Below are 15,667 nucleotides of genomic sequence, written 5' to 3' on the forward strand. Positions count from 1 at the left end.
CAGGGCGAGGCCTCGGTCCTGTATGGGACTTTGATAATAAAGGCGTTCTACGTGCACTTTCGGCGCAGGACCATGTTTAAACAGGCAGTTACGGTGATTGAGCTGTCCGTACTCACAGAAGCCTGTTATTCTAGAATTGGTTTTGAGATAATGTGCCAGCCGATTTTGGCGATGGACATCAGCCATGGCAGCAAGCCAAATAGAAAAAAGCACATACTATAGACCTAAACTTGAATACGTATCTGCCGTATTTTACCCCTACCAAAGTAATCATACTAAAATCCTGGAGTCTGTCCAGAATCGTGCAGCCTGATTAATTGCTACAGATTACTCCCATTACTCCAGCATCCTCAACCTAAAAAACCAATTAAAGCCCTGCCCTCGCTCTTCGTCATCGTCATATTGCGCGTCTCTGTTTTTTTACATTTTTTTCATTGAGCCATACGTGACAACCAGCTCATCTAACCAGTCCATCGAGGTCATCGCACACGTCATCCAAACACTGTGATTATGCCACGTGCTCACACCACATAATTTCAGCATTCATTCTTCTTGCGCACCACCCGAGACCGTAATGACCTTCCAGAAGACGCGGCAGTCATCCACGCTTCTGCGCGCTTCAACAATGCCATCCAAGAAGCTGACTCAGCTGTATCTTAACCATTACTTCTGATACTGCCTTTTTTATGTCGCCCACCCCTGATGTAAAGTTTTATACGGAACCTTTGAGGATACAATAAATAAGTAAATAAAGCTTTGCGAATACCACCTCCTTTGACTGAAACGTAAACGTGTACCTCCGAAGTGTGGCAACTTGGGCTAGTTGGTATGGCATGACGATAGTTATATCGCGAGAACAAAACGACGACACAGAGACAAGAAGGACACGAAAGACACGAGCGCTAACTTCCAACTGAGTTTATTGCGCAGAGCACGAAAATATATAGAGGAGACAGTAACCATGTGATAAAAACCATATGGCACAAAGAGCAGAACATGAGGAAGAGAAAAACGAAGACAAAAAACAAAAGCACAGAAAAATGGCAAAGAAAAATTTATAACAAAACGAAACAGAAAAGTAAAGACTCAGTTGGAAGTTAGCGCTCGTGTCTTTCGTGTCCTTCTTGTCTCTGTGTCGTCGTTTTGTTCTCGCGCTATAACTATCGTCTGTACCTCCAGCCCAGTGCCAGTGCTTAAATATGCCAATATCTCTTTGTTAAGCATCATTAAGACATAGACATTCTCAGGTGGTCAAGGCTTTTATGATGGTCCCTGCAGACAATCTCTGTGCTTTCTGAAGAGGTCCTTATAGAGATGAGACCACATTTAACGCTCACTATGGTACGAGTCTTGACCATAGTAAATTCTTGACGCTTTTAGGTATCTATCACTGAAGACAGTCTTTCAGCTTTCCCGAGACAACCTACACCCTAATATTTGCGACATGAAACTGAAGCTTTCATACAAAAGTAAGAGTTCGCCCTTTAAAGCGCTGGTGAGTAAACTGCTCAGCAGGCAGATTATGAATGTGCTGATTTTTGCTCTTCTATGCTTAAATGCTCAACTAGAGCAGGTGAGGGACCACAGACACTACACAGTTAAAGCGACTGAGTGAGCGCAGTTCTGCCGTGCCTGTAGGTGTCATTGACTTAGCGAGTGCTGGGCAGCACCAAGTCATGTACCTGTATGTTCTTTGTAAACAGCTTAAATGTATGCACACTCACATTAGTGCAACGTGCATATGTTCATAAAGTTAACGACACAGGATGCTAAAAGAGTGCCGGTGATTTTTCAATGCGTGGTATACCTGCTACCCTTTGAGAACAAATTAGAGGGTAGATGAAACGTAACTGAGCCAATTTTGTGGCTCCCTAAAGGCACACAGAAGATTCCTTTGAACCTGGATTCAAAACAGCTCTTCTGCCATTGAGCCAAGTTATGGCAATGCTATGCGGCGCGCTAAAGTGCTACGTGCAAGTATGGTCATATGACATGGTTATATGGTATCATATGATATGGCAGTTCGACATGGCCAGTGAGTAGACTAATTTTTCAGCAGTCAAAGCTATAAGTGATAGAAAAGGCTGAGCAAAAATCGCAAAAAAAACGTCAACATTATTTTCGTCGCATTAATGAAACTCCTAGAGCCGTTGAAATCTATGCAGTGGTGTGCACAGGAGCCTGTCTGCATCACGATCCAAGGCCTGGTAAGCATGAGAAGTTATTAGCATTAATTTCAGCTCATCTGGCCTGCTCAACCTCAGAAGTTTTCCTAATCTAGATGATGAGATGAGTACGTCATACTGACTGTACGAGGATGGTTGTCCTGCACAAAGATGATAGTTCGAAGTGCAGAACAAGACGTCTGACAAAACACCTTTCCCACGTACATATTGCTGCAAAAAAGGGGCAGAGATATAAAAAATGCAAATGACGAAATTAAGACACGACATGCGCTGCACTCGTAACAGTAGTGAGTACACAGTCTATGTACTCTTTTCATTTCGTCCTTTGTATTCGTTCTAGCGCTGCATCCTTTTTACAACGATAGAAACACAAACACACTCACCCATCTATCTGTTGCTCAGCAATATACTTTTCACACAAAGTGTACATCACGTAATATAAGGCCTAATAAGAACCAGGAAACTTACTTAGGGAGACTTCCCATGAGGAGTAACCTCAACAGGGTTTTTTTTTTTAATTTCTAGACAAAAGAAGGTGCAGTCGTGGTCAAATTCTTTAGGAATCCACTCTTAGGTAAGGTATTTTTCTTTCGTGTTAGCGTGGATAACTCACCTGAACTCCTCGAGAGCCTGATGGAGGCGTCCTCCTGTTTCTTTTTTCGAATCTCCTTCAGCCAGTCAGGCACTACTTCGGTGGCCGAAGTCGGCTGGTGAAGACATTCGCTGGACAAGTTTGTCGCCCGCTTGCCACCGGTCTGGGACAAAGATTTGTCTGCGAGAAAGCGGGACAACTTCATTGGAAAATCACCTCATCGCCGATGACGCTCACTACTGCACTGAAAACAACAACAAAAAGTTTGGCAGATCCCACGTACCACGGGAATAAATATTATTCGAAGCGTTCGGAGGGAAGCTAGGTGAAAGTGGTGTAATTTATTTTTGTTGAGTGAGTTCTCACGGTGTATATTGTGACGCCAAACTGTCTCTTTACTCTCGAATGCTTCTTCCATTCTCTCTTTCCATCAACCCACGATGGATACTAATATCGTGGTACACTTGAAATACTTCTCTCATAACAAACGTATCCCTCCGGGACCATCTTTCCACCATTGTGTCTTATTTGCGCGATAGCTATTCAAGACCAGTGTATTTGTATGGCCCCTTCTCGTGAAGGCATAATCACTCGTTTCTTTCGCATCGCTCACGCCTGAACCACAGGCAATTTTTTTTTTCGCTATGTGGGAAGCAGGAGAGAAATACCTGTAGAAAGCCTTGACTATACTTCAGGGAAACACCTATTCTTCATTAATTACTTTTGGTGAAAATTGTAGTATACAATTCGGATAACTTTCCTAATAATATTTTATATTTTTCCATTTTAGAATGAAGATTAATATTAATGACGTATTTTTATACTAACAATTTGGGGGGGGGGGGGGTGCTTGGCCATTTTCCTGTGCTTTAGTCGCGGGCTTGGCTCATGGCGTATACATTCGCTCAGTCAGCCCGGAGGGACGGTATCAGTCGGTACTGCCTAATGCCGCTAGCAGTTAATCCGGCCCCCCTCGCTCACCTAAGCGAGCCCAGTCTATGCCGCTCCTTTTCTTGCGCTCGGCCTCCAGGATCCAGGATGGTGTAACGGCCGAGTCCGTTGTGTCCCACGGCGACGCCCGACCCGTCGACATGACTTCACGACTACGCATCTGGACGCTCGAGCTCCTTCGTAGCGGAGGACCACCCCTGATGCCACCTCGTGAAACTGCACGCAAGCGATTGTACAACGTTAGACACTTGTAAAAAAAACAAACCCAACAGTTTTATTATGTACAAAATGCGCCCTCCAAGTTGGAATCGGTGGCTTGCACTGATATACTGAAGCAGCCATGTTGAAACACTAACACGGAGTCACTGGGGCGCGAAGATTCTGTTGGCACATTAACGTGGTCTGTACATATATCATGAATATGATGATACCTGGAGTTTAACGTCCCAAAACCACGATATGTTTATGATAGACGCCGTAGTGGGGAGGCTCTAAAAATTCCGACCAACTGGGGAGCTTTGACATGTACCTAAACATGGACCTCAATACATAACAGGATGCTGCATAGCATGTTCAGAAAGAAATTACACCCAAGCTGCATCGTTACTACTTAGGCTTAATTATGATTTGATTATGCTGCCTTCACGTCATTATATGAGTCCATAGAAGAACCAGTACGTCAAGAACACGTGTCGATAGGACAATGTGCTCGAGTGATGGTAGCCCCACCGTGGTGACAGTGGTGACAGTGCGGCGGCTGCCTTTTCGATGGAGGTGAAAATGCTATAGGCCCGTGTGCTCAGATTTGGGTGAACAATAAAGAACCTCAGACGGTCGAAATTTTCAAAGCCCTCCACTACGGAGTTTCTCATAAACATACGGTGGTTTTGGGACGTTAAACCCCACATATCGATCAATCGAGAGATATATTGCATTATTTCCGCTCCGGAAATATTACTCAAGCTCAATAAGTTTGTTACAAGCTTATTCATCGTTGTTCTGTGAAACAATTGGCCCGGGATCTGCATGTTACATTGCAAATGCCGTCGAAAGACGATAGTCATGCGTCTGGAGAGAGTGAACAAAGCATTTATTTGATGCTCTGCGCAAGAAAATCAGTGAATGGTATTCTGGAGGCGCTGCGTTGCAGTGCCGCGAGCGTGCAGCGGAGGCGAACGAGCGCATCGAGGCACGTTAGACACGAGCGCCATCTGGCAGTTATTTTCGAAAATGAAGGAAGGCGTGCGCGCCTGCGGAGACAGATGCGTGCCATTCTCGGAGGCGAGAAGGTGTAGAACGCAAAGCGATGGGCAAGTGCCACCGCCGTGTCGTTTTAGATGAGCTTTGGTAACACTTGCCTTTTTGAGCGCCGTGTTGCACTGTCCGCAGCGCGTTTACCGCAACGGTTCTTAGAATTAACTGTGTGTGCCTTCTCCAGTATAAAGGCACACATACAAGACATCGATGCGTTGGTACGGTATGCCTCAGATATGCGCAATGATTGCTTTTTAATTGACAATCGCACAAGTATGAACGCTGAATCTTGAGCAATATTGGCGGGCGCTGGGGGTGGGAACGGCCGTTTGAGGTACCGGTAAGGGTGTACAGACAGACAGACAGACAGACAGACAGACAGACAGACAGACAGACAGACAGACAGACAGACAGACAGACAGACAGACAGACAGACAGACAGACAGACAGACAGACAGACAGACAGACAGACAGACAGACAGACAGACAGACAGACAGACAGACAGACAGACAGACAGACAGACAGACAGACAGACAGACAGACAGACGAACGAACGGACGGACGGACGGACGGACAGACAGACAGACAGACAGACAGACAGACAGACAGACAGACAGACAGACAGACAGACAGACAGACAGACAGACAGACAGACCAAATTTTTACGTCGAAGGTCCCCAAGAAAGACTATCGTCTTTAAAACACAACAAGTACACCTTTTGCACTGCAAAACTGTCACGGTGTATTCGATTTCTTTTGCTTGTGGGAAGAAATATGTGGGATAGACTGGTATGTGCATGAATGACCGGCAAGAGAGCACCCTAACGATTCTGAAATAGCACACTTAAATCAATCATCAATGATCAACGTTCTGTGTGCACTGTTAACAAATGTAAGTTGCGCCATCAACACACTTGCATACAGAAACGTAGTGGGTGCATAGTTCCTCCAGAGAATGATGAATAATGACATAGTGGGTACTCCCTACTTGGCAAAATAATAGTCATTCATGTCGCAACGGGTATCTTGCAGGTGCACTTGAAGGAACCGCCCCAAGAGAGGGCGGGAAGTTAGCGAGGCCTGTCCTTCAAGTTTCGCTGTGACTGTGCTGTATTCCTGGCATGATTGGCGTTTTTATCGCCACTACGAAGTTGTACATGATGTCCTTTAAAAAATTTTTCGTGTTGTTATTGATCTGCACCTTTCACACGTGAGTGCAGTTTGTATTCTGCTTCTGTCTTCCACCAACAATAAACGGGTATCAGTCAGCGTGGTTAACAATCTATTCATATCGCACTGCGCTTGTTTTGTTCTCAGGTTGCTAATTTGCTATTCCATCAGGTATCCGACAACAAAAGCAACTTCCAGAAAAATCGGACAGTCACTTACGAATTTGCGTAAGACGACTGGAGGGCGAAGGTATGTTGTTCTCATTAGACGGTACTGACTCACCCCCCGATGACTGTGCATTCAACGTGTTAAAGCAATGTTTCCGAGATCGGAGGCATTAAAAGCATTTCGCACATGACATGGTCTTGCACTGCATCCGAAATTGACCCACCTTTGTCCAAGCGACGATGTCGTGTGATGGTATCATGTGACGTCATAGTGGCCTCACAATCTTTTTGTGACGGTTTGATTGCACCGTTTTATGGCATCACCATGTGCGAGGATAATTCTTAGCAACACTCGTGTTCACACTGACGGTTAGTTTTCACGTTTGATGAGGAATTCAGGGCCTAAACGTAAGACGACACAGGGCCTGCTAATCTTACGCGTAAGGCGCTCTGCTCAACACTCACCGTGATCGGAAGGAGGGGCTCGGGTCGGACTCCCACGTGCTTCACCACCGGTGTCCTTCTTGGTCGCAGGTGCCGGAGCCTCGATGAGCTCGACTTTCTTCGGCGTCAGGTACTCCGCCACGCCCATCGATTCCAACGCAGTCTGGCGGCAGAAAGAAGATATTGCATAGTTTAAAGTTCCAGCATCAACGAAGCAAAACCGATGTGACTCAACCGCAGCAATAGATAATTTTTTGTGTCCAAAACTTGAACCGAACGTTTCCCGTGTAACCGAACAACTGAACCGCGAGGAAAAAGTGATTGATACTTGAAGAATAAAACTACTTGTGAAAATTCATACGCGGTTTAGTGCTGTAGAGGCCAAAAGGAACAGTATATAAAAAAAGGCACTCGACAGAACTTAAAGTGGACGAAAAATCACTCTCTCGGTGGAATCCCACCGACGGAAAATTATTTCTTGTCGACGTCGATTCATTTCGATTCAAGTCAAACTCATCATAGTACACTTAAAGAAATAAGAAATATTGCCCTCTTTGTTTTCCTTGGTTTATTTGTTTGTTGGTTTCATTAGTTCGGTCGACGATGCCCTATAGTGGGCCTGTCAATTTCCACTGGTGTCAGTTTATAAGCTCCCATATACTTCGGGTAAAGAGAGGTACAGGAACTAATGTCCCGAAAAGCTGGAAGAATCTACAATGCAATCGTAACTTCTACTCAAGCAGACCGAATTGTCAATTTTAGATAGGGCAAGATCTTTGCAGGCATTTACATGATTTCAGAACATTATGACGAGACCCTGTTCAAGGATCTAGGGGTCCGATTTCTCTTTTGTCAGACACAACCATATAAAAACAGTAGGTACAGGAAAGAAGCAAAAGAGGTGAGAGAAGAAAGGCCCGGATTGCAAACCATCATAGAATAACAGCACGGTTCCCTGCGCAGGGTAAAGCTACGGGGGAGAGTTTGAAACAACGTTTTTAGAAAAACGTTGGTTTGACAGTTGGAGAAGGAAATAAAGAAAGTGTGTGCGTTTGCCTGCGTGCGCGCGTGCTAGTGTGTGTGATGGAAGGGATGAATGGCGGTGTGTGTGTGTGTGTGTGTGTGTGTGTGTGTGTGTGTGTGTGTGATTGTGTGTGTGCGTGTGTGCGCGCGTGTGTGTGTGTGTGTGTGTGTGTGTGACATAGAGAGAGAAAGAGAGGAACATCGACAACACCAAACTCCGGCCATCTCGTGCGGTTTACAACATCACACTCTGTGTACAAGTCTGTCGTGCTCGTGCAAGTCTGTCGTCCATAACAAGTTTAACACTGCTTTCATTTCCTAATTATCGATTACCTTTCCGGGTGATATTCAAGTATAGTTGCTAACGAAAACGAAAGGAAGCATATGGGGTGTCATTTGTAGTCCCTCCAAAAATGTTACAGTTCGTTAGACAGATCGATAATCACTCTGTGTCGAAAGAATGGGTGCTGGGAGAAGTGCCGAGTCCGTCCTCAAGACAGAAGCCGTCGAAACTGTTTTCGCGTATTTTTTTGAAGGCAACCGAGCTTAGAGATAAACTTTAGACAGTGTGGTTATCTACTTCTTTTTTTTATTTTTCTTCCTTTTTCTTTCTTCCTAGCATCTACTTTCTATACTCTTTCGCTTTTCATTTCTAAAAACCAGGCCTAAGAACTAGAAGATGGGTACAACCTCACTGCATTTCCGCCAGCGTCGTAATTCCTTCTGAAGTGGTGCAGTGATGAGATAAAGCGCACATTGTTCCTACAGCAAAAAAAAGTGCTTATACTAACTTTGTTCTTGCTGGCAGCCGCTCTTTCAGCCCTAGCCGACGCGCCTGAGGGTCTGTCCAGCCGTGTCGGCGAGGGCGTGGTGGCGGCCACGTTGTCTTCGCGGTGGCTCTTCCACGTCAACGTGGGCGATGCGGCGCGGGGAGGGGCGGGCTCGACGGCGACTCCGACGCCACCGCCGCCACGCGTCTGGAAAACCACGTTGAGCGGCGGCGCCTTCTCGACGTGTCGAAGCTGGACGTTGAGGAAGCTGGGCTTCTCGTCCTCGGTGGAACTGGCGCCGGCCGACGCGGCGTCCGAAGACGACGAGGACACGAGCACGAACTCGTCCGACGAACGACGTCTCTCGGGCGCTGCACAGAGAGAGAGAGAGAGAGAGAGAGAGAGAATGTTCATTTAAATCCAGTGTTCAATGATGTCTGAGTGCTGACTTTTCAATATTGAATGGTGATGGTAAAGATGATGATAATGGTGCTGACGATTTCACGGATGCTTAGAATCAACAACGAAAAGTAACATGACTCTAATACAAGACACAGAGGGCCGGAGTATGGTGGCACTCACACAGGCTGCGGGATGGTAAACGCTAAATTATGAGCCATACTTTTCTTCCCTATCCATGCATTGGTGTGTTGAGTGTCTAGGAAGGAAGACCACGATGACCTTCACTACGTGTGATGCACTAACTTCGTTTCATTAGAGTCGACGCCCATGATGGAGCTAGCTACAACGCAAACGTGAAGAACATTTCGGAACAATTGTTTTGTCTTCAAAGAGATTTTAAAACAGAGCGGGAACTGAAGATACAAGTGCACCTCTGCTGCTCAATAAGTTGATTTACTCTGTCGTCAACACACTTGTAAAAAAAGGACAAAAAATAAACAAACAGACTCGAAGCTGTTCCAAGCACTCACAAGTTCTAGCACTTCCTTTACGCACCTAGATTGCTCTCTTTACTCGCCCAGGTGAGCAGGCAGCTAGACGAAGATGAAAAATGGCTGTTTCTTACAGCAGGAAAATGAAACGAGTCCTCTAATCAGATCACAAAAAGGAAGTTGCTCGTCGGAACGATGCATAAAAGATGAAGATTAAACCGCAAAAACGGAGAGCTTAACCCCGTTTTGCAGAAGTAGTCTGAATGTAAATACAGTGAGCAAACAGGTCAGGTACTGTGGTGCAGAATCCTAACGAACACAATTTCGAAAAAAATAGACTTTCTGTTGCCCATGGTTTGTAATGGTCCCCTCGCAATCTCAAGTCATGACGCAAGGTTCACGAATCTATCATGTGTACATAATCCAATTTGAATAGATAAATCAAGGTGGCGTGAGTATGACGGTGATTTTGGCATCCTCTTACGAGTCTTCATGGTCACTTGATACGAACGATTGGCCTAGAGTGTAGTTTTGCGCACGGGTATTCCTGTCGCTGACAAATTGGAGTGGGCTAGCTCTGAGCACGTGGGCAAGTTATAGTCGTTTGCGAGCAGTCACGAGAGCGAAAAACAAATAACGATTTTAAGGCTGCAATCTGAATAGACATTGTGTCAAACATGACATTGCCTTGTCCACAGTGGCAGTGTATAGATATGGTGATACTGAGCACAATTATATCAAGTGCAACCGCATAAATATGCAAATGGCAATCTTTGATGCTCGGTTCCAATGATCATCACTGAAAACGTTAAAAGTGTGTAGCACCCGAATCTGAAACCGGGCATGTACATAGTTCTGCTATATCGTTAGTCATTTGCATCGACTCAACGGGACTTAAAATATCTTCGCGCGAATCAGAAATCGCACGTTTGCTCGCACACGACAATCAATGCCCTCCAGATAACCAAGCAATGACAATGGCACTCACGTTAAACTTCTTCTAAAATTACTAAACTTCTACATATTAAAGAGATGGACTGAACAAACACAGTTGACACAAATGTCGAAACTTAAAAGTAAGTGAAAAACGTGTCGCAGCATTTCAGACATATGATTAACGTGTCGAGTTAGAAGAGGTGTCGTATTGACCAACGCCGAATTATTGGGTTTCAGTTGTATACAAAAACTAATAATAGTGAATAGGTGGTCATTCATATAACAACACATCCATGGACGACAACAGCGAACGGCGCAGTATAGTGGGGGACCCAGCGGCAAATATAGCGGAACTATTTACATAGTCGAGCAGAAACGGCAAATTTCGCGCTATTTGACGAGATCGCCATCAAAACCACGTCAAGTTTGAAGAACAACAGATTTTAGGCACCCAGAACCGAAGCGGGTTAATAATGATACCTGATTACACAGTATCCAATTGATGAATATGTCGACGTATCCACGACGGATGACAACAGGTGCGCTCACTCGCACACCTGCCACTTACGACGGCACTGCTCCCTCCCCGAATAAACGCCGCTGCACGCGCGCCTGGCCAAGCGAACGCGAGGACGGCGCACTGGGCACGTCTTGGTCGTCGTCTACGGAGGCGGCCACCAAATCGAGGTGGCTGGAAAGGAAGGAGGCGAGTGGGTGAAGAGAGAAAAGATCATAAAACGGAGAGGTCGCTCCGACGATCAAAGCCGATACGGAGACGAGAAGTAAAGCAGAAGGGCGACTGAATCGCGCACAGTCGCCGTTTCAGGCGCCGGCCCTTTTGGCGGGGAAGCCAAGGAGATACGTTCTGCCGTAGGGGAGAAGGAAAACGGACGAGCTATAAGGCTTGCCAAATAATGGGGCAGTGATCACGAGCAGCGGCGAGGGGACGAAACAAGAATATGAGATGAAAGGTAAACAGTGGTGTCTCGCGAAACGAGGCAGGGAATAGGCGGTGGGAAGGGAGGTAGCCTATAATAAAACAAACACGAATGTCGGCGCGAGGAAGCTTCTCGTAAAATGGCCGATGGATCAGTTGAAGAACACGTTAAGAAGCTTAGAAGGGAGGATGTGGCTAACGGGGAGGGCGTGGGAGACTCAGGCGTGCACTGAGCCATCTCCCTCTCCCTCCTTCAGAAAGGTTTGCGTACACGGCGACATCGTTTCCATACCTGCGTTTTACTGTCTCATTTCGAGCCACAATACTGAAGCGTGACTGGCCCGCGGCCAGTCACGTTTGAGTATTTGGTGACTTCCTCAACGACATTTCTTTCACTCTTTCTCTTTTATATCTGAGCAGTGGCGGCCCAAAAGGTGATAGGCATCGACTTTTGCTTTCGAAAGCTCTCGTGCAGGTTTTTTACGAGGTCCTGCAGCGAAGAAAAAGAACGAAGAAGGCCTCTCCGGAGCAGGTAAGAGGTCACCCGACGGCGTGACAGCTCTCACGGCTTGGTATATACTTGAGAATCTTTAAGGACGAAACTGTGTTGTACCAGGCTAGACATATGTAAATGTATACAAAATAGACCACGCGGAACGCCCGAAGCCCAATTCAGCTGTTTATATTGTCAGTGCGTGTAGTACATTCGTTGCACTGCGTGGTCAAACGCGCTCAGTGAGGGACGCAGCGAGTCGTATACACGGTTTGTGAAACAGTTACTGCGAACAACTCTGTTAGAACGCCGGGAAGAGCCGAACGGAGAGGAATTATTTATTTACTTTTTTAAAAAATACCTGCATAACTGAGGGCATTGTTGCAGTGGGGGGGGGGGGGGGGGGATACACAGCGTAGCATATGCTTACATAAAAAGTACAACTATTCAATAACAAGATGAACACAAAAACAGATAACAAAAACGTAGCTGTGGGTGTAGCAGTATGTCCCTGAAGAATGCTTCAGTGCGGCAGTCTGCAATCTCCTGTGGAAGCCGATTCCACTGGGAGATTGTGTGCGGAAAGAAGGAGCATTTGAAAATGTTTATGGTTAGCGGGCAAAAAAAAAAAAACGAAACAGCGCACGTTTGTATACGCGGGCTAAGGCAATCGACCAAACTACAGTTCAACACCAATTTTTTACGCAAGGCGTTCCACTCTCTCTAAAGGGCGACACAAAATTAGGGCAATCAAAACGTTCCCGCAAAATTTTATTCCCGGTTTCTTGATTTCCCGCTCACCTGGGGTCGATTGAGGGCCCTACCTCTAACCCGAACGAGGGCGCACACGAGGCCGCGCGAGGACTCACTGACCGCGCCGCCTCCACAGTCCCTCTGCCTCGCTGGGAACCCTTACTTACGTTCAACGAAATAACAAAGCACTTCTATCTGTCCCTCTCCCACACCCGGCCTTGTGCAGGGCGCAGGCAGTCACCCTAAGACTATTGCAAGCCAGTGCGTATCCTAACCCTGTGGTTCTTCATGCCATCTACCCTGAACGGTATCCAAGTGCGGATTGCCCCGTTTGTGGACTGTTAGCCACATTCAATCATGTGTTGTGGGAATGTGAAGCCATCGGCCCCGCCCTCAGCGAGGACAGGTGGGCTGCGCTTTTACGCAGCCCCGAACTTAAGGATCAAACCCTGGCCGTCCAGAGTGCCCGTGAACGGGCCGCCAAGCTCGGCTTGACGGTCCCAACGTGGGATCAGCCGGCTGGCGCGGGGTCTCCCCTGCGTCTTCTCAGGACAAAAATAAAGTTTTAATCAATCAATCAAATTTTATTGGGCTTCAGCCTTTTATTTCTTCATTGACGTTTTCGTGTCCCGTTCGACCTTTCTCAAAGACCCGCTGATGTCACCGATGACCTTTTATTTGTTGAGCATTGTTCTGTTTTGTATACGCATGCTTTGTACAGATCATGCACTGTGTATAAAAAATCATTCAACCCAAAAACTATTTGTAGAAGCTTGCTCTGCATAAAAATAGAAGAATATGCTTCCCGAGGATTCTGTAAGGGTATTCTCGAGGCATTTAAGCGGGGAAGTAGTCATCCTATAGAAATTCACCTCAAGAGATATATGGTGTAATGGCACAGTAATCGCATACTTTGCACCATAAGGAGCAGAACTAAGAAAAACGCGCATCTTGTAACGACAGGTCAAACGTTGGAGCAAGAACGTTAACTGCGCCGTTGTCTTATTGAAAACGGTTTCCATGGCTTCTTATCGCTTCCCTCAATGTCCACTCAGTTTCCCCAACTTATAACCTGCTGTGCGTCCTTTGGATATGGTGGCCAGCCACAGGTCTACTTCTTCCGTTCAATATAAACTAACATATCAGCTACACCTGTTTGTTGGCGGCCCCTTTGTACGATCTTCCGATCTCTTAGTGTTGACCCTATACTAATCAGCTGTTCCTTGGCGCGCTGCGTGGTATTTAACTGTTTCACAAGTGTCCTTGTTATCCGCAAAGTTTAAGCAAAATATGTTATAACTTGAAATATACCATGATTGTACACTTTTCGTTTTCATACGGCGGCAGTTTTCCTGTCATGATTCATTAAACACACACAAAAAAGAAAGAATACCAGCGATCCAGTCTTCCAATTTCTATAATTGGCATCCTCCCTCACATACCTCCTTCAGCCAAACGAGAAAAAAAAGCTGTAGAATTGTATTTAGAACAAAGGGCATAACCTTGAAAACGAAGGCTTGCCACGGTGTAGCGTTCTGCAGACATTTGCAATTAAATCGTATATATATCCTTTGTACTTTAGGATATCCCTGCGAAGATCAGATGAAAAGGGACGTGAGAAGCCTGGTATACACTCTCGCAATTAACCCACCATGGGAACTCTATTTCTAAATTTGGTTACGACGTCTAATTGCGCTTGACGTATAACGTAACCTATACACAGCCAACCGCAGAAGAAGAAGCAACATACGTATATATAAAAAAGAAAAGAACACTTGCGCTAGATGTGGACAAAGTAGATCGTAAAGGATCACTCAACTATGTATACGGGTATCCGGACACCAGATTCACACCACTCTTTTAAATGTTTGTCATAATCACCAGCAGCACCAGACTGAATACGCCAAAAGTGCGCTGTTATACGATTAGCCGGACTTACGCTAACTAGTTTTGCAGCTGTGGAACTGGTACGAACATCTTTTTATGAGATGTTTTTGCATGCGTCAACAAAAAAAGTTTGGTTTACAGTGAACATATCATTAAAACAATTACTATGAACACACAAGAAAAAGACCCTTCCTGAATTTGACCCATCAGTGGTCAGAAGCGTTATGACGGGAAGAGGCTGTTCTGTTCAAATTTTGCACTGCCTTAACATTATCGAGCAACTGACTCGTAAGAATGCAAGTACGTCTGGGTTTCTGCAGCGAAATTTCATCTCAATATACGAACTATGTCGGTAATATGGTCATATGGTGGCATTCACTGCTATACAGAAAGGCGAGGGTTTTGATTACCGGCCGTGGAGGCTGAATTTCGATGGGATGACGTGCAAGAACTCCCGGGTATACTTAGACAACACAACCTTGTCTGTCAAAATACGGTGTCCCGCACTACGGCGCGCCTCGTAATGATATCATGTCTTGAACACATCTAATCCAGGACTTCTATTATATTTTGCTAATCTCAGTTCGTTCAACGTAGCCGGGAACCTACAGCGCTACTCGGCGTTGTTTGGCAGCCGAGCGAAGATAACCTACGAGTCACTGCAGCGGTTATTTGCAGCAAACCAGCGAACCAACAAACGGTTTGACAAACAAGCAGACATTTTTGTTCGCCACGGTGGATCAGGGACTACGCCACTCCGCTGGTGACCCGAAGGTCACCGGTTCGAACCCTGCCGCAGCGGACGTATTTAGAAATGCGGAGGCTGAATGGTAGAGGCCCGAGCACTGTGCGATGTCGGTCCACGTTAAAAAAGCACCAGGCAGTCGAAATTTCCGAATCTCCCCACAACGACGTTCCTCATAATCGTACCGTGGTTTCGGAACGCGAAGCACCACATGAAGATTACTAACAACAGAAATTTCTATGAAAAAAAAATGGCCCCGTATCTGCATGTAATCTGCAAATGTCGTCGAAAGACGATAGTCTTGCGTGTGGAGAGAGCGAACAATTTATTTGATGTTCTGCGCAAGGAAATCAGAGAATGGCATTTTGAAGGCGCCGCGTTAGGCCGCGTTCACACTGAGCATTCCGGCCGCCGAAAGTGCTCCGAATCCGGTTCGGCGGTGGCGAGTTCCGCCGAAAGGGCCCT

At 46.0% G+C, this 15,667-nt stretch overlaps 1 protein-coding gene across 1 annotated transcript in view; it reads right to left on the reverse strand.

Annotated features, from left to right (window-relative positions):
• The window catches only part of LOC119181401 (uncharacterized), a 146,666-nt gene that overhangs the window by 12,946 nt on the left and 118,053 nt on the right, over positions 1–15,667 (reverse strand). The window contains exons 8-11 of the mRNA XM_037432631.2: positions 8,580–8,929; positions 6,787–6,928; positions 3,760–3,945; positions 2,800–2,958 (exon numbers count right to left, since the gene is read on the reverse strand). Of these exons, the coding sequence (XP_037288528.2) occupies positions 2,800–2,958; positions 3,760–3,945; positions 6,787–6,928; positions 8,580–8,929 (837 nt within the window). The remainder of the gene's footprint in view (positions 1–2,799; positions 2,959–3,759; positions 3,946–6,786; positions 6,929–8,579; positions 8,930–15,667) is intronic.

This window comes from Rhipicephalus microplus, chromosome 3 (genome assembly GCF_043290135.1).
Source record: "Rhipicephalus microplus isolate Deutch F79 chromosome 3, USDA_Rmic, whole genome shotgun sequence".
Classification (NCBI taxonomy): Eukaryota; Metazoa; Arthropoda; class Arachnida; order Ixodida; family Ixodidae; genus Rhipicephalus; species Rhipicephalus microplus.